Raw genomic sequence first — 23,601 nt, forward strand, 5'->3', positions numbered from 1 at the left:
TCTCCATTTCCTAAGAGATTTAGATATTTATACAGACAGCAGACTAAAAATAAAAAACAAAAACTCACACAAACTCCAGGAGTAATAAAGATTCCACGTCTTTATAAATACCTGTCCTTTTTCCTTTTTAGTTTGGATTAAGATATACTGACAGATTTTGTGCCCAAGTTAACATGAAATGACAGAGTATTCAGTTCAGAACACTGTGAAAAGCTTCAGGATAAATGATTCAATGCCATTTCAACTATGTTTTTTATTTAAAAAATTCTCAGTTTGGTGCTACATACAACTCCACAGCATCTTTCAGCTTTAGAAACATATCAGTGGAAAAATTTAGAACTCAGTGTTGTCACTCTGAAAGCATTTACCTAGCTCTATGGTGTTTGGTTTTAATTTCTCCCTCTTTGTAAGCTCAATTTCTCATTAGTGCTAAGCAAAATGCTCCCAGGGGAAAATGAAAAAGTGCATTTAGTTGAGATGGGTTTTTACCAAACTATTCAAGAGCTGATAAGGAAGAAATAAATTTAATGTAGAGTATAAAAACATGTATAAATACACAGGTTTATATCTAGCTAATAAAATAGCTTTTTCAAAGTATGGTTGAAAGAAAGAATACCCATTAAGATTTGAGTAGGTTTTTATTGTTAACAATGAAAAACTTACATATTCATGCTAATAGACACACCATTGCACTATGAAATGTACCTAAATCTGTGAAATAATAAAAAAACAGTGAAAAAACACACACACATAGATTCTTCACAAGATGAAAAGTGGGTCATTATGAATAGAAAGCAGGATAGGTGTAGACGTGAGGAAGCAGCTTGGAGTCTGAGATGTGATTGCAAAGGCAGAGAGAGATTGAGATTATGAAAGACATCATACATCACGCTAAGGAGTTTGGGATTTTACCCTGAATGCAGGGTGGAGACTTGGATAAGCATTAAGTCAATGATAACAGCATCATATACCACACTGAAGAAACCCCTGTGTTGAAATAGGGAGTGGCCTAGTACTACAAGCAGATAGCAGAATTGCAAAAGTGTAGATGAATGTTGATGAGAGCTTCAAATATGGTTGTGGCAGTAAAAGAAAATGGTAATTATGTTAAATCTGAAACTCAGAGGTGAAAACAAAGCTGCTGCTAGCACCCAATATCCTGTAGAGATACCTAAAATTTAGGGACCAGGTAGTTCATCCAGGACACAGGTAGCTGCTCCAGTCCTGCTTGTTAAAATATCATCCTAGCATAGTGTTACCTGCGCCGTCCACATCCCTCTCCACTCATTTCTGTGTGTATGAAAGAGTAGGAGAGAGAAGGAAGACATCCTTTGCAGGCTTTGGCTTAATGGGGATTGTGAGATCTTTTTTTTTTTTCTTATTTTCCCACCTTAAAATTCAAGTAAGGGCAAAAACTTAAAGGACAGTCACAGAAATTGTAAAACTGGTGGCTCAGTGGTGAAGTATCTGCCTGCAACGCAGGAGACAGGGTTTCCATCCCTGGGTCAGGAAGATCCGCTGCAGGAGAAAACGACAATCCACTCCAGTATTCTTACCTGGAAAACTCTATGGACCTAGGAGCCTGGATGCCTACAGTCCATGGAGTCACAAAGAGTCAGACACAACTTAGTGACTAAACAACAACAATAAATTTCTTATGGAACACTCGCTTAGGCAACAGAATCACCGGTTGTCTCTGGCTTTGTTTGAACAGGGGGAGGAGATAACTAAAAAGAGATGATACCATAGCAAGAGGTGTGGCAGGAAAAAAACCTATACTCCTTCCATTTAGAAAAGCAAGAGTATGTGTTGGGTTGGATGGAGTTTGGAGAAAGCAGGCAACCATGAGTCTTCTGGGCTCCATGAGCAAAATCCCAGAGGTAGGAGCTGACTAAGAGGGGAAGCCATGGTGCCTGAAGAGGGGGTGCCATCAGAGAATGCTCAGGAAGAAGGCCCCACAGACTCACTGACCGGCTCACAAACACTGGTCTTTGGAGGTCTTCATCCAGAGCCGCAACTGCATCCTGCTAAGAACCACAACAGAAGTCGGAGGAGTAAGAGACGTGGCTCCCCTTCCAAGTCTCTCCTCCCTACAGTGACACAAAGGAGAACGAGAACTGGGGAGAAGAAAGAGAAAAGATGTGAGCAAAGGCCACTCTCCATTCTCCAAATAGCTGCAGAGTCCTGGGTTCAAGTCATTTGTTAGGAGCTGAGCTAGGGAAGCCTCAGAGGTAAATGTGCCCTTCGTACAAGTACAAATTATCTAAAAGCTGTGGGCACTTTTGGACTTTCAAAGAAAGTAGAAAAATGGATAAGAAATGGTTAAAGGCAATGAGTAGAAAAGGTCAAACCACTTCAAGCTTTCTACCCATTGGGTTAGACTCTCCAGTAAGCCAAAGTCATGGGAACATGTATAAGAAATGTTTAAAATAGGCAATACATCTGGCTTGAGCAATTTGTTATGATGGAAAAAAATAAAACTAAATGATGACTTCTGAGTTAATAGTCTGTATTTTACCCTGAACTTTAAGAAGGAAATACTCTTGGTTTTCTATCTTTGAGTAGTTATGTCATCTATAAAATAAAAGATTTTATGATGGTTCTTACTTTTGCTTCCATCACAGATTTCCCTAAGAAGCTGAGGAAAGTTACATAGTGTCTCCACAAAAAAAAAAATAGGTACATAAACACTCAGAATTTTCCTTACAAATTCATCTAAAATAAGAAACATTGATGTAAGAAGCCAATTTGAGGAAAACAATTAAGTATAGGTCAGCCTATGTTGTTTGTTGTGTCTGTGACAGATGCTTGTAATGATATCCTTCAGAAAGACCAAGATATGAGTGTGTGTTTGGGATTTTTGCTTTATTATGTTTGTTTTGTTAATGGGAACACCTTCCAATATCTATTAATATCTCTGGCAAAGAGGCTGTCCCCCTGCCACCTCACCCTTCCTTCAGAGCCTGGAGGTTCTGACATGATTTGACGGCTGAGCACAAAAGCTCCTGCAGTTTCTTCAGGTTCCTTATTTGATGCTCAGAGCCAGGGATGAGGTCCATTAATTAAAGTAACTTCTGCACTTAAGCTTTCCCTCTCGCTTTCTGATGGCTGTCTTACATGTCTTTCTGGGTCACCTCCCTTCTCCCTTCCAGCTAAAGTGCGTCTGAAGGGAAGAGCATGGCGACAGCACAGCCTTCCTTGAGTGTGCATCGCCCTCAGCTTTTAAAAAATCTTACTGATCAAGTTACAGAGTGTGAATTTCTCTTTTTCACCATCTGTAGGAAACATGTGTCTTCTCTTGTTACCCTTGCATTTCCACTTCTGTCAGTTTCTATCACAGGTCAAAGCTGCCACTAAGCTTGTGATCTTATGCAAAGCTTTCTTCTGATGTTTACTTTGGGTCAACTATAATAGCTGAAAGTGCAGGATGAATTTTGGAATCCAGCAGACAGACCAACTCTAGAATCTTGATAGTCATTTAGCCCCTGCTGCCTCATTTTCTTCCTTTTCCTTTATCAAATGAGAGTAAAATTATGCCTGGGATCTTAGTAAGAATTAAAATGTATTAAAAAAAATTTTACAGGGCCTGGCAAATTGTAGGGACATAGTAAATATTATCAAAACAAGTTATATATCCTTTTATTTTTTGAAGGGTGATCTGAAGTGCTCTCAACATCAGTATCTTCATCTGTAAGATAAATCAGTTTAAGTACATCGAGTTTATTTCCGTCACCATTTATTGAGTACTAGCTATTGTGGAGTTATGAAGTAACTGAAGAATTAAGGGAAGGTTACAAATGAAGCAGGAAGATGCTGACAAGCAAGCAAATAACCAGTCAAGACCCTGGCTGAAATCAAGGCACTGCCACTCGCTAAAGAGCCTGGAATAAAGCAATAAATGATGAGGAATGATAGTTTTATCGTTAGTAAATGAGGTTAACAATACTCAACTAACATAATAGTTAGAAACCTTATATGAAATAAGGTGTGGAAGGTTAGTATGACACCTGACACATAAAAAGTGATTAGTAAATGTTCAGCATTAGCATAACCATTTTAAGACCGATGTAGAGCCCAGCTTCTCTTATTGTTTAAAGTTTTCACCCCAAATTTTATCCAAAATCATAAATGTACCTATTTCACATACCAATTGTACATTTTTATTATAGGATATTTTGAAATAGTTTTAATAACTGTATCATTGAAAGTATTAATATAATAGCAAAATTTTATTATATTTTTATGATAAGAACTTTCTTATGTATAATGGAAGGGATAAACTGGGGTTGACTAATTGTTATAACATTCCATTATATTATTTTCAACACTGTAGTTTTTTTTATTATTTGAATCTTTTTTTTTTTTTTAGTTCTCAAGTCTTTACAGGAGAGCTTAAACATGCTGAAATTCTAGTGTTTAGTGGATAAAACTCATAAGACATCATAGGCTGAGAAAAAATGTGACAAATGTTATTTTTCTTCTGAAGAAGTAAAAACAAAGGCAGGAATAATCCTAAGTAAAGAGCATTGAGGAGGAGTTCAGGTGAGCAAGATAGTGAGCAAGATAAACCGGTAAGAATCTAAGCACTGAAAGGCACATGGTCTTATGACCAGAGCAGTGGTCTCCAAATACAAGTCTGAACAATTCAGAGGAGTGCAAAATATTCATTAGGAAATGAGAAAGGGGAAAGAAGAAAATGGAATATTGTTTTATTTATAACCACAGTTGTTATTTAGTCACTAAGTTGTGTCCAGCTCTCATGATCCCATGGACTGTAGCCCACCAGGCTCCTCTATCCATGGAATTTCCCAGGGAAGAAAACTGGAGTGGATTGTCGTTTCCTTCTCCAAGAGATTTTCTCAAAGAAGACCCAGAGAGAACCTGCATATCCTGCACTGACAGGTGGATTCTTTACCATTGAACCACCAGGGAAGCCACAATACCTAATTATTATATGTTTACAATGCACTTAGTATTATTAGGATAGCATTCCATGTGCGTATGTGTGTGAGATGCATAAGTTATTTACCAGTGAAGTAAAACACACATATTTAAAATGCATTATAAAGAGTTTGGAGACCTGCAGAACAGAGCACAGGAGAGCAGGGATTATGGAAGTTATGACCATTTGGTAAAACGTTCAACTGTTCTGGGCTTTTCCTGTGGCTCAGATGGTAAAGAATCCGCCTGAAATGCGTGAGACTTGGATTCGATCCCTGGATTGGGAAGATCCCCTGGAGAAGGGGAAGGCTACCCACTCCTATATTCTGGCCTGGAGAACTCCATGGACCCTGTGGTCCATGGGGTGGCAAAGAGTCGGACACGACTGAGTGACCTTCACTTTCAGTTTCAGCTGCTCTACTAGGGAATAAGTATGTTATTTTGTAGACTAGAGAGAACCAAAAAAATTTCAGAGCAAAGAATGAGCTGTAATTTACCAGAGAGGATACAAAGATAGCAAAGAAATATGTGAAACTATATTCAACAAAATTAACCATGGAAGAAATACAAGTTAAAACCTTAAGGAGACATTATTATATACCTAACAAGATGACTTTAAAAATTAGTAGAAATACCCAATGCTGGTGAAGGTGTGGACAAGGTGGATCATTAATTCATTCCTGCTACTAATGTAAAATGATATAGCTATTCTAGAAAACAATGGAAAATTTCTTATAAAACTATATATTCAATTATTATATGACCTAGCAATTATAATCTTGGGCATTTATGCCAAAGAAATAAAAATGTAGGTTCATTAACAAACCCTGTATGGAAATGCGTATAGAAGTTCATTGGTAATGTCAAAAATTATAATCAGCCCAGATGCCCTTCAACAAGTGGGTGTTTTAAAAAACTGCAGTACATATATACCATAAAATACTGCTGCTGCTGCTGCTGCTAAGTCTCGTCAGTCGTGTCCGACTCTGGGCGACCCCATAGACGGCAGCCCTCCAGGCTCCGCCGTCCCTGGGATTCTCCTGGCAAGAACACTGGACTGGGTTGCCATTTCCTTTCCCAATGCAAGAAAGGGAAAAGTGAAAGTGAAGTCACTCATTCGTGTCCAGCTCTTCGAGACCCCATGGACTGCAGGCTACCAGGCTCCTCTGTCCATGGGATTTTCCAGGCAAGAGTACTGGAGTGGGGTGCCATTGCCTTCTCCCCATAGAATATTAGTCAGCAGTAAAAATAAACTGTTAATACATACAACAACTTGAATGTTTCTCTAAGGAATTAAGCTAAATGAGTGAAAAAAAATCAGCCCCCCCAAAGTTACATATTATAAGATTTCACTTGTATAATTTTTGAAATGAAAAAAAGTAATGGGACAAATTATTGGTTGGCTGCAATGAGGACCCAGGGACTAGGGGTGGTGGTGGTGGTGTGGAACAAAGATGCTGAGGCTGTAAGAGGAAAAATGAAGAATTTTTATGGTGTTAGAACTGTTCAGTGTCTTGACTGTGGTGGTGGACACACAAACACAAAATGAAAACATTCTATAGAAACTAAAGCATGCACAAATGAATACGTTAAAACTAGGAATATCTAAATGTGATCAATTGATTATATTAATATCAATATCCTGATTGTGATATTATACTATACCTTTGTCTATACTACACTTTATGGCAACATGTTACCATAAAGAGTTACTGAAAAAAAAAGCATACAAGGGATATCACTATACAGCTTCTTAAAACTACATATTTCTCATGTAGTTATTATTAAAAATAGTAATTAAATAAGCAATCACAATTAGTTAATTAAATTAAAAGTAGTACTTTACTATAGCAACAAAAAGTATAAGGATAAATCTGACAAAAGATATCTAAAACCAGTAGACTGATAACTGAAAAATATTACTTAGAGAGATTTTAAAAGAACTAAATAAAAGGAGATATGTCATGGTCATGGATTCTAAAGCAATATTGTTAACAATAATTTGTGCTCAAATTGAGCTGTATATTCACTGAAATGCCAATCAAAATCGCAATAGGTTTTCTTTGAAACTGACAAGGTAATTTCAAAATTTATATGGAAATGCTAAGAATATAGAATACCCAAAACAGTTTTGAAAAAGAGGAGCAAGTAGAAGGAATTATCTCACCTGACCTTAAGACAGATCACATTGCTCCAGTAATCAAGACACTAGTAGATCAATGGACCAGCAGAGAGAGTTAAGCAGTTGTTGATCTACACTCGCATGGCCAATTGGTTTTTGACAATGATGGAAAGACTATGGAGGAAAGATAAGTCTTTTACAAATGATGGCATGGAACAATTGGATAACCTCTTACTAAGTAAAGGGCTTCCTTGATGGCTCAGACATTAAAAAATCTGCCTGCAGTGTGAGAGACTCCAGTTCAATCCCTGAGTTGGGAAGACCCCCTAGAAAGGGAATGGCTTCCCACTCCAGTATTCTCGCCTGGAGAATTCCATGGACAGAGGTGATCTGGCGGGCTACAGTCCATGGGATCAGAAAGAGTCAGACACAACTGAGCCACTCACACTTTTACTGTGCTAGATAAATATGTAGTTAGATTCATACCCCATAGCATAAACAAAAAGTAAGTCAAAGCTTATCATAGACATGAACATAAAAATTGAAACTATCAAATTTCAAAAACAATACAGATAAACTTTATGATCTTATGTTAGGTGACAAACCTAACATATTGCTTAGTATGATAGCAAAAGCACAGAGCATAGAATCAACTAGGCTTCACCAATCAAAAATTGCTGCTGTTGGAAACATGATACTTGTGAAAAAGAAATTTGCTAGTCTCATACCTTCAAAATGAGTTATATATAGACTATATAAAGAACTCTCAAATCTCAAAACAACTCCATTAAAAAAACTGATAAAATATTTGAGCATTCTCTTCATCCAGGAAGATATACAGATAGAAAATAAGCAAATATAAAAATGCTCAGCATCAGCAGTCATTAGGGAAATGGAACTTATAACAACAATAAGATTCTACTACCTGCTTATCATAGTCACTAAAATTAAAGAGACTGACCATATTAAGTGTTGCAAGAACTCTCACATAGGGGTGCTAGGAATGCAAAGAGGCACAGCCATGTAGAAATAGTACAGCAACTGCTTAAAATGTTAAACATTAAACATAAAATTATTTTCTGTTCTCAGGCTGAAACCAGTTTTTACTTATTTTTATTTTTTTATTGGACCTTAATTGATTTACAAAGTCATGTTATTTTCAGATGTACAGCAAAGTGAATCAGTTACACTTGTACATGTATACACTCCTTTTTAGATTCTTTTCCCATTACAGAATATTGAGTAGAGTTCCCTGTGCTATACAGTAGGTCATTGTTTGTTATCTATTTTATATGTAACTGTGTATATGTTATCCCCAAACTTTCAGTTCATCCCTCCCCCTTCTTACCCACTGGTAACTATAAGGCTGTTCTCTACATCTGTAACCCAATTTCTGTTCTGTAGATAAGTTCATTTGTACTTTTTTCTTAAATTCCTCATATAAACAGAAACAAAAACCAGATGATCTAGTCATCCAGTTCTAAGTATTTATCCAAGAGAAATAAATATTAATAAAATGCATATATACAAATATTCATAATAACCTTATTTGTAATAGTCACAAGCTGAAAATAACACAAGCATCCACCGAAAGGTGAAAGATAGGAGAGTTACGCCATCTATACACAATGGAATACTACTCAGCCATGAAAGGAAATGGATTCTTAGTAATTGCAACAGGGATGACACTCAATTTACTCTTAATTATGCTGAGTGAAATAAATTAAACAAAAAGGAGTACATGCTGATAAGATTCTATTTACATAAAACTTTGGAAAAGTGCAAACCTACTCTAATGATAAAAAGCAGATGAGTAGTTGGCCCTTGATAGGGGTCGGATGAGAAAGGGCTGAGTGGAGAAAGTACAGAGGAACATAGAGAAGCTTTGGATGGTGACATATATGTTGATTATTTCAATAGTGTTAATAGTTTCATGACTGCATCTGTATGTAAGAAATTTTCAGTTGTATACTTTTAACATGTGAACTTACTATATTCCTATTGTTGTTGTTTAGTCGCTAAGTCACTTCAGACACTTTTGTGACCCCATGGACTGATGGGCTGTAAGCCACCAGGCTCCTCCGTCCCTGGGATTTCCCAGGCAAGACTATGGGAGTAAGTTGCCATTTACTGTATTGGATCCAGATGCCAATCCATCTGGATTCTTCCAGATCCAGGGATGGAATCCGCAGTTCCTGCTTGGCAGGCAGATTCTTTACTACTGAGCCAGCCTCAGCTCCCCCTTTATATCTGCATCATAGCTGGTCGTTCTGCTCTTTGAGGTCATGCGGGCTTTCCTATCTGGAGGCCTTGCAGCATCACTCCCTCTGCTTTCCCAATCTTCACCTGGTTGACTCTCTCTCACCCCTCAGGTTTCAGTGTCATCTTCCCTCAGGAAACATTCATCAATCACCCTAAATAATTAAGGCTTTAGTAGTAGAAACTCTCCCAGCACCACTTTTTCTCTTTCAAAATTTGTCACATATTTGACTTAAATTTTTGAGTAAATGTTGAATTACTGCCTACACAGCACAAAAACAAAACAATTTACATATACTATGAGGTTAATACTTTTAAAGACCTAGTTAGATGTAATTATGACAGTAATACCTATAAGGACAGAGATTGAGTAGTTTTAAGATCACACATAGGGCTTCTTGGGTGGCACTAGCAGTAAAGAACCCACCTGTTAATGCAGGAGACATAAGAGATGAGGGTTTGATCCCTGGGTCGGGAAGATGCCCTGGAGGAGGGCATGGCAACCGACTCCAGTATTCTTGCCTAGAGAATTCCATGGACAGAGGAGGCTGGTGGTCTGTGGTCCATAGGACTGCAAAGAGTCAAACACGACTAGGTGACTTCAGTTCAGTTCAGTTCACTTGCTCAGTTGTGTCTGACTATTTGCGACCCCATGAACCACAGCATGCCAGGCCTCCCTGTCCATCACCAACTGCTGGAGTCCACCCAAACCCATGTCCATTGAGTCGATGATGTCATCCAACCATCTCATCCTCTGTCGTCCTCTTCTTTTCCTGCCCTCAATCTTTCCCATCATCAGGGTCTTTTCAAATGACTCAGCTCTTCGCATCAGGTGGCCAAAGTTTTGGAATTTCAGCTTCAACATCAGTCCTTCCAATGAACACCCAGGACTGATCTGCTTTAAGATGGACTGGTTGGATCTCCTTGCAGTTCAAGGGATTCTCAAGAGTCTTCTCCAACACCACAGTTCAAAAGCATCAATTCTTCGGCACTCAGCTTTCTTTATAGTCCAACTCTCACATCCATACATGACCACTGGAAAACCATAGCCTTGACTAGATGGACCTTTGTTGGCAAAGTAATGTCTCTGCGCTTTAATATGCTGTCTAGTTTGGGCATAACTTTCCTTCCAAGGAGTAAGTGTCTTTTAATTTCATGGCTGCAATCACCATCTACAGGGATTTTGGAGCCCAGAAAAATAAAGTCAGCCTCTGTTTCCACTGTTTCCCCATCTATTTGCCATGAAGTGATGGGACCAGATGCCATGATCTTAGTTTTCTGAATGTCGAGCTTTAAGCCAACTTTTTCACCTTTTCTTTCACTTTCATCAAGAGGCTCTTTAGTTCCTCTTCACTTTCTGCCATAAGGGTTGTGTCATCTGCATATCTGAGGTTATTGATATTTCTCCCGGCAATCTTGATTCTAGCTTGTGCTTCCTCCAGCCCAGCGTTTCTCATGATGTACTCTGCATATAAGTTAAATAAGCAGAGTGACAATATATAGCCGTGACATACTCCTTTTCCTATTTGGAACAAATCTGTTGTTCCGTGTCCAGTTCTAACTGTTGCTTCCTGACCTGCATACAGGTTTCTCAAGAGGCAGGTCAGGTGGTCTGGTATTCCCATCTCTTTGAGAATTTTCCATAGTTTATTGTGACCCACACAGTCAAAGGCTTTGGAATGGTCAATAAAGCAGAAGTAGGTGTTTTTCTGGAACTCTGTTGCTTTGTCTATGATCCAGTGGATGTTGGCAATTTGATCTCTGGTTTCTTTGCCTTTTCTAAAACCAACTTGAACATCTGGAAGTTCATGTTTCCCATATCGCTGAAGCCTGGCTTGGAGAATTTTGAGCATTACTTTACTAGCGTGTGAGTCCAGTTGTGTGGTAGTTTGAGCATTCTTTAGGGTTGCCTTTCTTTGGTATTGGAATAAAAACTGAACTTTTCCAGTCCTGTGGCCACTGGTGAGTTTTCCAAATTTGCTGGCATCTTGAGTGCAGCACTTTCACAGCATCACCTTTTAAGATTTGAAATAGCTCAACTGGAATTCCATCACCTCCACCAGCTTTGTTCATAGTGATGCTTCCTAAGGCCCACTTGACTTCACATTCCAGGATGTCTGGCTCTAGGTGAGTGCATGCACATAAGATCACATATGTAGTGGTCAGTGGCAATGATGTGAATGTAATCCTCTCTGACTTTAAAGCACACAGTTTTAATTTGTGATCAATGGTTTCCTAATATGACATCCACTCTGACATGACCCAGGGCTTTCCTGGGGACTCAGCAGTAAACAATCTGTCTGCCACTGCAGGAGATGCAAGAGAGACAAGTTCAACACCTGGGTTGGGAAGATCACCTGGAGAAGGAAATGGCAACCCACTCCAGTATTCTTGTCTGGAGAATAAGCCTGGTGGGCTACCATCCATAAGATCACAAAGAGTCATACATGACTGAATGACTGAGCACATATAGGTTGTACTCCCAGTCAAGCACTTGGAAGGGTCTAAACTAGGCTGTGTTGTCTGACAAGTAAGTCAAACATGGAAATGGAGAGTCCAGAAAATGATCCTGAAATTTGGAGATCAGAATTGGCATAAGTAAGTTAGCATTAAATCCATGCAAGATAGGGGTAAGCACCATGGTGTCCTAGGTAGATTGTGGTACTAGATGAGTTACCAAGATAGAGATCCAATAATTAAGTGCAAGATGAGAAGCAAGATGTCTCCAGGTCTAGGCAGAAACCTGGGGAGAAGCTTAGAGACCAGAAGAGAGCGCGGCTCGATACCAAATGCTAGAATGCTGGCCTGTATTACTAACATTTCCACAGTAGACCTTCACCTACCACTCACTGAGCATCCCACTCCAAGTTAAGGAGTTCTCAGCAGAATTGGTCTCCAGAGCTGAAGATTCCAAATGTAGGAATCACACGGTAATAGCACAGGGAAGAAGATAAAGAAGCAGGAAACTGTAAAGAAATATTAATTAAACATTCAATTATTTAAGTATTTATGTTTGCAATAGCCAGACATTATAATGTTAATTGCATTCATAGTCTATTCTATTTTTTTTTTCTTTTCTAAAAAAAAAAAAAAGTTTATCTGATAAGGATTTGCAAATTCAACCAGTAGACAGTCTTTTGGTTAAATGACCCTGCCAATTGACAGATAAAAAAATATCATGATATTCAAAATTCTTCATCCTCCAAATGGATCAGTGGCCTAAAGTACAGGAGTGTTCATAAACTATCTTTGTAATATATTGCCTCCTGTCAGTGAGAAAGGACTTATCTTAAATCAAGAGTTGAAATACTGCCAGTATCTAAGATACATTTATTTCTTTAAAGGTGGTGAATTTTTAAGCCAAACTCCCCCCCTGCTAGGTTAGAATTTATACCAGTAAGTAAAATCCAGACATATTTAAGATATTAACAATCTTGCAAACTGTAGTAATTTAGTTGTATTTAAATAAAGTATGTCATTAGTACAAGAGAAGACTTGTTAGTTTATAAAAAGTATAATTTTTGCTTTAAAATACATCTTTTTGTAGCAGGTGTATTTCTGTTACTAAAATGGAATAAATATATTATATTCTATCTTTATAGAAACAGTCCTAAATAATAAACAGAATTTTTCATTGACCATCCTAAATAGATGGTATATCTTTAGAGATCACTGGTTTTTCCAAATGTCTCATTAATATCCTTCTTAAATATAAATTACAGTCAAATCTTCTATTCCTAGCTTGGCTTGCTTCTAAATTTGTCTCCCTTGTCAACACATTGTAAATCAAATTTGATCCATATTGAAAGCAGTATAATGTTTTTAAACTGGTTTCTTTATGGATGACAATGTCAGGAAAATTAATAATCAATATTTAGCAGCCTAGAATCTAATCCAGTTGTTAAAATTTCAATATTGTCCTTAGCCATCAGTTCATGATTGATTGGCAAGATTGAATACTAATGTTAAAATAACATATAGAAAGCTGACTAAACAGATTTAGCCATTATTCTTATACCTTAAACAGTTTAATGTTTCTATGATGGCTTGGAATAAACTATTGTTTCCAGAACCAGGAGAATCCAATTTTAGAATTTTAAGTTCTGTGAGAGCTTTGGTTTTCTACCAAAAGTATTACAGACTTTTTTCCTAAAAGACGGCAGTCTAAATTCTAGTGGCATATGAAATAAATCACGACAGCCATATCTGCTATGCCTCAGGTTGCTTCACTGATGCACTGGTGAAATAATATATTATATTTCAGGAGCATATGAGGGAGAAAAGGACAAAAATTCTAATTAAGTTTGAAATCTGTATATTTCTGGAATGATGAATACACAGGAGAATGTGGTAATCCTGAATGTCAACCTCATTTTCACTAAACTTCTGAAATTTTTAATAATGCTCTAATTTCTCACCTTCATATAAGACTCAAGGTCCACTTATAACAAAGGTCTCAAAAGAGCCCAAATGCAAACTCAGATATCACGTTTTTCTGTTTGAAAAGTGCAGTGTGAGCAGTCCAGGTTCCAGGATTCAGGCTTCATTGTCACGCCCTTGCCACACAGGTTGCACTGCAGAGAAACCACCATAAATCATCTCCAGGCTGTATACAATTAATTTTATGTTCTTTACTTGTCCTCCTCTATGTTTTATGCTATTTCTTTTTATATTTGATTTTTGAGGTCATTCTTGGTTTGAGGTGAAATACCTCAAGCTTAATATTAAAATATCACTGGGTGTTATTATAGTGTAAGTTTTAATAACTAAATTCAGGGTCACCTTTTTTCCCACAAGTTTTAAAATGAATGTCATAAATGTGTCAAAAGACAACCTGTAACTCCCTAACCCTTTTAACTATAAGAAGGTATTATGTAGGTTTACCATATAATTTTTTGAAGGGCAAAGTATTTCTACTCTCCCTGCATGTTTTCACAGTGATCTTTATCTTATTTGTTATTACCTTGGAAGTGGTTTCAAATTTCATCAGTGTTTCTTACCACTTAGATGATTTGCAGTAAAACAGGAAAAAAAAATCCCTTTTTAATAATTTTCAGAATAGCTATTCTTCCAGACGGGAGTCTCCGGATCCTAAATGCTTCTAAATCAGATGAGGGAAAGTACGTTTGCCGAGGGGAAAATGTCTTTGGTTCTGCTGAAATCACAGCTACAGTATCTGTAAAAGGTAAGAAAATGTGGTGAATTTTCTATAAGCATAGTTTCATGGCTTTATCTGAAAGAGAATAAATGTAACACGTGTGTATGTGTGTTTGCTTGTATGCGAGTACATGCTTCTGTTGATGAAATCTAATTGCGCATAAAGGACAAACACAGTCAATTGTCCCTTTTCGTTATTTAGGGAACTGTGAAGAAAGGAACATACGATTGGTAGAAATTTAAGTATTTCGCTCTGAACAAAATATGTGGGAGGGTAAAGAAAGCCTTCTGAAGTTTTAGTTGGTATCTCAAAAATTTTAAGTAGGCCAGCAGAGTAAAAATATTTTCCTCAACCAAGATTAATTTTAGCATCAGTCAGTAATACTGCTTTGTTACCACTTCAACTGGGAATTTGGGGCCAAAAAGAGAAGCAGAAAGAGGATATGAACATGTGGTGTTGGAATATGCATCAGATGAAGCAACACCAGAGCTACTCTTTGATGTCGACATCAGTGGAATTTTTATACACTGTCATTTTTTAGTATTATAAATATCACCGCTTAAATGTTTCTGTTAGTTTTCTAGTTCTAAAGAGAACTAGATTTCAAATCTAGAACCTTCTTTTGCGACTACTTGTCAAATTATAAGAAAATTTCCTGTCTTAAACACTCTCTTCATTTGACAAAGGAATGCTTTTCACAACAAAGTACATCACTCATTTTTTGTTTTTTTTTTCCATTTGTGCATGTAGTATACAGTGAATCATACTTTGGCCACAAAAATAAAAAATGTTAATTTTTCTCTTTCTTTAGAAGTAGAAATGTAATTAAAATAGCCGGCACTCTGACATTTTAGAAAAGAAGCAAACATCCACAGAAGAAAGGAACATAATTTTTAAAATGTCTTCACTTAGAGCATACATTACTGGAACACAACTCAGTCTTCAAATTTGAGTCTCATTCTTAGTGTGTGTTAAATAACCTTTTCCATAATGAAGCAAGGCAGATTTCACAGACTTTTTCATTTAATAATAGCAACAATGCTTTCTGTTAACCATGAGTTAAGTGGAATGTTTAGTTACTCAGAACATTCCAGTTGTCACAAAGTTTAAACTGCAGTATGCTGTGATTATCTGTCTTCTCTGATGAAGCCAGAATTTAGAATGTCACACATTATATCTAAGTTCCCGAATGTTAATATTTACAGTGACATTCCTTTCCTGGTGTCACTCTTTCCTCTCAGAGGCTGCTTAGAAGGAACTTATCAATAGTTAACAATGGTGCTTCATCAGACTATGCTATTGCAAACAATAGAGCTGGAATCAGAAAATTAGGCTAAATTTTTTTTTAAATTAGGCTAAATTTTAAACGTTTGTGCCAGGCTTCTTGAGTCATGTACAATCAGGAATCTAATTAGGGGAAAAAAAAAAATCAAAATCCTTTCTGCATAATTTCCCTATTTATTCAAACATATATATATGTATGTGTATATATATATATATATATATATATATATATATATCATATTGCATGCATTTGATCATTAGCTTAAATATCCTTTAGATGTACAGTTGGTATTAGCATTTATTGGTTTAAAATTGCTCTACATCCAGTAAAAATATATCTATCTTTTAAAAATTAAAGTGAATCATTAGTTAATATAAACATTGTTTTCTTAAAAAAAATTCTATTCACTATTTTGCCTTTGTTTAGATCTCAGTCAAAGCAGCTATTGGAGGTGATATTTTATAATCAGCCAGAGGAACCTCTTCTGCTCCTCTACTTAGAAGAAGGTTTTGTAAACTACAAAGAATACAAGGTGGTACAGGAATAGTATAGTTTTGTCTTTGTGAAGATAGAAATTTGAAGGGAGGTGCTTCCTATAACCTTTAAAGAAGTGAACTTGCTTGAATTATTCTTTCTTCGATGTGAGGCTTTTTTTTTAGTAAAAATCCTTTCTAAACATGATGATCCTTGAAGGTGGACAGGGAAGCTACAATCTTTTTTCTAATATTTCTCCTTCCAGGATGCCAAATGCTGTTTCTAGCTGTATAGTCTTCCCTCTTTTTCATCCAAGCTGACTTGTTAATAGGAATAGTGACTTTTAAATCATCAGTTCCCTACAAATACCTAGCAAAATACCCTAAATACAATAAAAGATATTTCAATTAATAATAGTTTATTAAAAGATACATACCTGGAGCAACTATATTACGTAGATTCCTTGTTTAATTTTTCTCTATTATTTAAAATACAGAATGCAGGGGAAAATGATGTGCTATGCTAATTAATGTATTTTTATTTCTATAGAACCTACAAGAATAGAGCTTACTCCTAAAAGAACAGAGTTAACAGTGGGAGAAAGCATTGTCCTTAACTGCAAAGCAATTCACGATCCTAGTTTGGATGTCACTTTCTACTGGACACTAAAAGGACAGCCTATCAATTTTGAAAAGGAAGGTGGACATTTTGAAAGCATCAGGGCCGTAAGTTAATACAATTTTGTTCTTTGAATAATACTACTTTTAGAAATTTAGAATCAAATGTAAGAATTTTCTTATTGATGAAATGTTTAGGAAAAAGTTCAAATTACTTTATTATTCTCTGTATGTCAAACTGAAAGTAATACTTATTTAAAACTTCCCAGTAAGAAATTGGAAATACTTCATTATGCAAATTTGGTTTCTTTGCAACGTGTATTCATTTGATTAGTACTGTCCATATTTATACCTTACTTCTCAAATATTATATAGCTACATCAGCTGACTAGTATTATTTAAAGCATGCTTAGTAATTATGGTGCAATGAATAAGTGAAATAAGCATGCTTGTTCTTGAAGAAATAGTAATGCTTGGAGATTCTTTAATCTCTCACAAACTACAGAATTTAAACTTGCAACCCAAAGTCAGAAATGCTTTAGCCTTAGATAAACACTCGCAGACATGCTCATTTCTCAACTGCCAAATCTTTTCCTGTAATATCTTCTATTATATATCTACTAAATGGAGTAAGAAATCTTTTCAACCAAATCCTATAGTACCATTACAGTGTCTTAACAGAGAACTGGGAAAAAGATCTTTTCCCTACACTGGCTTGTTTAAGACACAAAAAAAGACACAGAGGGAGAGAAAGACGATGGAACTAGAGTGGCAGAGAGAATCTGGCTGGAATATCCCTTCAATACTGGCAAAAGAGGTGGATCAAAATGCCATTCACGCCTGCAAATCCAGTTTAAAATGCTGCCACATGCTTATTAATACCAGTTTATCCTTCTCTAAACACTGTAGGAAGCACTGGAAAACCACAGCTACCATGAACCCAAACATAAAAACTCAGTTTGGATTGAATTTTATTTTAAAGTTAATGAGATACCGTGGGGAAAGTCCTAGACCCAAAGTCAGGAATTTTCTGGATCAAGTTCCAGCTCAATCCTTAATCAGCTATGTAACAAAGATCCAGGCACTTGACCTGCCTGGGCATTGAATGCATAGAGAACTAAAGTGATGCAGTTGGGCCAGATAATTTCTAAGACCCCCTCTCATTCTAGAATTTGATAAATTTATATTAGGAGAATAGTAAGAATGAACTTTATTGCATTTTTCAGTGCAAACAAAATTAAACATTTTCTTTTAACTTATTCTTTTCATCCTGATTTATTTTTAATTAATGAGAGAGACTGCATAAATAAGAAACAATTACCAACTGTATTATTCACATTTCATTAAATAAATTAATTTTAATTAGCAATGGTTATGTTATATACAAAATTTATTGATCATGTTAAACTCATTTTCCTCAAATTTATAATTTTCATTTACCTTGAGTTGATCATTTCTTCAAGACAGTGAACAAATCTTATGCTATGAATGTCATAAAAGAAAACCAGAAAAATATGACATAAAAATGTTACATTTGAAAACAACAAATATTCCAGCAAAAATATACCTTCTAAGGATTTTCTGTAAACATTTATTTTGAGTGATCAGACACATAAAAGTATTTCTAAAATGAATTTTCACTTCATAGAAGCAGGTGCCTTCTTTATTTTAAAATATCAATCAATAAATGGTCTTGGTACAATTATGTGAATTCTTGTTTTTGTCTCTTAGATATCCACGTTAGTTTCATGTTCATTCATTTGTATCAATAAATACCTCCTTTAATCCTTTTCATAAGGTTGGCGCTTAATAACATCTGCTTTATCTCTCTTTCTACGTATGTTGTTCTTGCCCTTGAGAAGTACAAAATTGACTCCCTGCTCCATGCAAACTCATATTGCTTTAAGCCATTATAAATTAGGCTCAGTCTGTAGACAGGGATAATAAACTACAGAACAGAAGAATAGAGGAAGTTATTATATTGAGAAGAAAGAAAAATATTTAGCTTTAAGGTCACCTAGGATTTATCACTTTAGTATATTTAGAAAAAAATAATAAATTTTTTTGTTTTACTTTTTAAAGTATTTGGAAGCTTCAAAACTGCAAGGTCTAAAATAAATAGTCTATTCCTCTTCTCCTAATATCCTCAAAAACTGATTGAGTCCTGGCTGGCTTTAAGGACATACCTGACAGAGAATCTGATTTTGTGACTTTGAAAAGTCAGAGGGAAAAAGAAAATCATTCTCTTTCCATCCCTTTTCTCCTTGTGAAATAATACGTCTGAGAAATAACATGTTTCAGAAGGAGGGATGGAAGAGTTATAAAGAAGCGAGATTTGGGAAGGCCTCTGAACGTGTGCAAACCTTCTGTTTGGGAGGACATTTGAAGATTCTGGGATAAGAGGGCAGGCCAGGGCTCAGAGGAAAGACTGGTGGGGTGGTCTGTGGCTTGCTGTGTGTGTCAAAAGAGAGCCACGAAGGAGATCTTAAGAATCTAGGCTGGCCCAGCAGAGTAAAAAGTCCAATAGGATTGGGGATTTAGGCAGGAAAAGAGTATGCCTTTGACTGGAGAAGTCTCTACGTTAACTGCCCTGGGCTAACCAACCAGTGGGTGATTGAATGGGGATGAATCAGAAGAGACGGGGGGGAGATATATTTTTAAGCACATTAACACTGCATAGTGTCAGATGAAATCAGCCAATCTTTGAAAAAACAAAAAGATACCAATTGTGTTGATATTTTTCCATTTTGTAATGCCAAAATACAGCTTCATGAAGTTCCCTACTTTTCAACTAGTTACAGCGATGTCTTTTATACACAGCCACTGGTTTGCAGATAAAGCTCTATGTAAAATTTTATGTGTAGCTTTTATAACATGTATAGGCAAGGTATAATTATGTTTGAAATAAAATAGTGCATTTGAACTGCATTTCAAGAGAGTGAATAAATAAACATATCATCACATCTGGTTAAAAGAATAATAGCTATTGCTTTGAAATCTATAATGAAAATGCTTCTATTTCTCTTGCCTCTTTACTTTGGCCATGTTTTACAAACCCAGCAATTTGACTGATTTTTGGAGTGAATCCAGTACTGAAGCCTTTGTTGAAAGGGTCCAAAGTAAATCAATTAGTCTGTAAACAGTTGATCCAGTTCACCCAAATCACATTTTGGCAATGATACGAGCTAATCGAAGGTGGCAAATTAGTGAGGCTATTCTTAAGATTCACTTTAGATTCAATTTTACAAGCTAAGTGCTGTGGAGGATCCAAGCTAAAAGACACGGCCCTTCTCCGCTAATAGAACACAGTTTAAGGGGACAGGTAGCTCGAAACCTTCTATCAGAGTGCTGTCACTAGGGAGCTCTACATACTGCTGTCGGGAAGACTTGGTGCTCAAACTGGATCTGGACTGTTAAGATTTTGCAAAGAGGTTATGAGGAGAAACTGCATTTCAGACGGAGCGAGCAGCTAAGGCAAAGACAAAGGAGAGAGCTCAGAGCACCTCTCAGGAGCAGTGAGAAACCATAGCCCTGATGGTATAATGAGGGCAGAGTAGGGAATAAGGCAATATTTGTTGGATGCGTCTAAAGGTGACCAGCAGAGTCCTCATTGTTAAACACACTGATTTTCGAGCCATGGAATCTGGATTGTATTTGGAATACAGCAGGGAGCGTGTGACTCAGATTTGTTCTTCAGGAAGATAATTGTGACGGCCTTGCAGAGCAGGGGTTGAATGGCTTGCCCACTTTACATTCCTCCAGGCAGGTTAAGCGGAGGTTGGGGCTTGCCAGGTGCAGTGGTAAAGAATCTGCCTGCCAGTGTAGGAGACACGGGAGACACAGGTTTGATCCCTGGGCTGGGAAGATCCCCTGGAGAAGGAAATGGCAACCCACTCCAGTATTCTTGCCTGGGAAATCCCGTGGACAGAGGAGCCTGGCGGGCTACAGTCCACGGGGTTACAATGAGACACTGACCATTATAAGCAACTGCCTCAAATAACCACTCAGTTATCAAATAAAGCATGTGCAACTGTGCTTTGACACAATTGTGTTTTGAAACAGTTGTCTATGTTGGTTAGAGGTCTTTGAGACTCTCTTAATAGTCTCAGGGTGTCTCAACAGCACCTAAACATGGTCATTTGACGCCAAAGTCACAATCTTAATGGAGAACTGTGCTGACGCATTGTTCTCCAGAGACATGAAATTCCTAATTATTCATTCAAGATGTAAACTAGTGTTAATCTTTACAGTGCATAAAGATCATTTGCACTGAATATCATGGAAGCCTGTAATTTTGCTCTTTTGGGGACAGAGAAAAAAGCCAAATATTTGTGATCAGGAAGGCTGGCCAAAGAATTGCCTTTTTCATTCTGAACTCTCCAAATGTGATAAACTGCAATTAAATGAGCAACCAAATCAAAATGCACTATTTGAATGGTCCTTTGTATTTACTTGATGCTCTGATTATAACAATACACTTAGGAAAGCAGAGTAGGGATGTTCAATCCCATTTTTAAATGAGGAAACAGAAGCATAATACTTTCCCAGGCCACATAAACACTAAATTGGGTTAACAATATTAAATACACTATGATCTTTAAAATGCATTATGCTGACTCTCAACGTTTACCCTTTCCACATTCACTGACCTTTTCATGTTCAGCCCTTGTCTATAAACTGTGGGGAATAAAAATAAAAGAAAGATTTGGTTCTGGTCTCTATTATATGTTAAAATGACACAGAAACAATCAAATATTTTTGGAGACCATAAAGGAGATTAATGTGAATTTTTTAGTATTGTGGAGAAAAGTGAAGAAAGAAATTAATTTAGCACCTACTATATGTTAAGCATTCAGCTTTATTTATATGTATATATATAAACAGTGAGTTAAACCAACCAAACCTATATATGTATAGGCTTCCCAGGAGGCACAGTGGTAAAGAATCCACCTGCCAATTCAGGAGACCCAAGAGATGTTTGGGCTTGATCCCTGGATCAGGAAGATCCCCTGGAGTAGGAAATGGCAACCCACTTCAGTATTCTTGCCTGGAAAATTTCATGGACAGAAGAGCCTGGTGGACTATAGTCCATAGGGTCGCAAAGACTAGGACATGACTGAGCACTCATGCACACATTAATGCATTTTATGTGTGAAAGTGAAAGTCAGTCATGTGACTGAATGGGGGGCCTCTTTGAGACCCCATGGACTATACAGGCCATGGATTTCTCCAGGCCAGAATACCACAGGGGGTAGCCTTTTCCTTCTCTAGGGGATCGTCCCAATCCAGGGATTGAACCCAGGTCTCCAGCATTTCAGTCACATTCTTTAGCAGCTGCTGCTGCTAAGTCGCTTCAGTCGAGTCCGACTCTGTGCGACCCCATAGACGGCAGCCCACCAGGCTCCCCTGTCCCTGGGATTCTCCAGGCAAGAACACTGGCGTGGGTCGCCATTTCCTTCTCCAATGCATGAAAGTGAAGTCGCTCAGTCGCGTCCGACCCCTAACGACCCCATGGACTGCAGCCTACCAGGCTCCTCCGTCCATGGGATTTTCCAGGCAAGAGTACTGGAGTGGGGTGCCATTGCCTTCTCCGTTTAGTAGCTGAGTCATCAGGGAAACCCAGGAAAACTGCAATGGATAGCCTATCCCTTCTCCAGCGAATCTTCCCCACCCAGAAATTGAACCTGGGTCTCCTGCATTGCAGGCGGATTCTTTACCAGCTGAGCTTATGTGTAAATACACACAATAGCTCATCAATTCCTCACAACAATTATATAAATATTATTTGGGAAGAAGGTGCCTTCTGACCTAGACCTCAAAGGATGATTAGCATCAGGATAGGAAAAGAAGAAAGAGAAAGACAATCTTAGGTGGCAAAAGATATTATATCTCAAGGTTACAAGGGTTCCTGGGAATTACTGAGTTTGTCCTAGGTTGATATATGGATTCCCCATCACTATCATCAGTATTCACTGCAATCCCTTTAGTGAAGAACTCACTCCTCTGAAGTAGTCCATTCCATCACCAACCAGGTCTGAACATCAGAAAACTGGAAAGTAGGAGTAATTATGATCAGCTGTATGGCACACATAGGAATCATAGGGTAATATGCCTGCTTCATAGCCCTGGTGTTTGTGGAGTATTAGGTAGGTAAAGGGGGCCAGAATATAAACTCCTTGATACCTCAGGATTTTTCACTAGCTGAAAGTCCTAGCCTATGTCAGTCTTCTTATTATGGTTACTTCTGTTCCAAGTTTATCTTCTTAGGACTTAACCTCTATTTCCTGAGGAGTAAAAGTCTCAGAATAGAAAACAGTAAGTACTTGATTGGCACCATTCTCTTTTCTAATGGATAAATGTAAAAATGAATGAAATCACTGGATATGCTTCCAAGGTTTACTCAGGCACAAAGCTCTTAGGACTGAGAGAGCATCTGCCACATCTGCTTCTTCAGCATGTTAGCAGGTGTAAGTCTTGAAGGCACTTCATAACTAATCAGAAAATGTATGAAAGGCAGAGGGTCGACAAAGTCACACATTCTCTTTGGCTCATTCTGCTCACTAGTAATATTCCTACGTCCAAGTAATACGGCCTCCTGGACACTTAGCTCTACCCCTGCCTGCCTGGAAAAGGGCTTGTTCTCCCTCCTCATTCCTTTCTTGCCTCCTGGATCTTTGTCTTGCTCTGAATCCGGATAATTCACCAGGCTTCTGTACTGTGGTGACTCAGCTGGTGAAGAATCTGC

At 37.4% G+C, this 23,601-nt stretch overlaps 1 protein-coding gene across 2 annotated transcripts in view; it reads left to right on the forward strand.

Moving 5' to 3' along the window:
* CNTN5 (contactin 5) overlaps nt 1-23,601 on the forward strand; it is a 1,548,293-nt gene that overhangs the window by 1,357,421 nt on the left and 167,271 nt on the right. For both annotated transcript variants that reach the window (XM_020891379.2, XM_070473663.1), the window contains 2 exons: nt 14,380-14,507; nt 16,789-16,964. In XM_020891379.2, the coding sequence (XP_020747038.2) occupies nt 14,380-14,507; nt 16,789-16,964 (304 nt within the window). The remainder of the gene's footprint in view (nt 1-14,379; nt 14,508-16,788; nt 16,965-23,601) is intronic.

Source organism: Odocoileus virginianus, chromosome 10, assembly GCF_023699985.2.
Source record: "Odocoileus virginianus isolate 20LAN1187 ecotype Illinois chromosome 10, Ovbor_1.2, whole genome shotgun sequence".
In the NCBI taxonomy this organism is placed as follows: domain Eukaryota; kingdom Metazoa; phylum Chordata; class Mammalia; order Artiodactyla; family Cervidae; genus Odocoileus; species Odocoileus virginianus.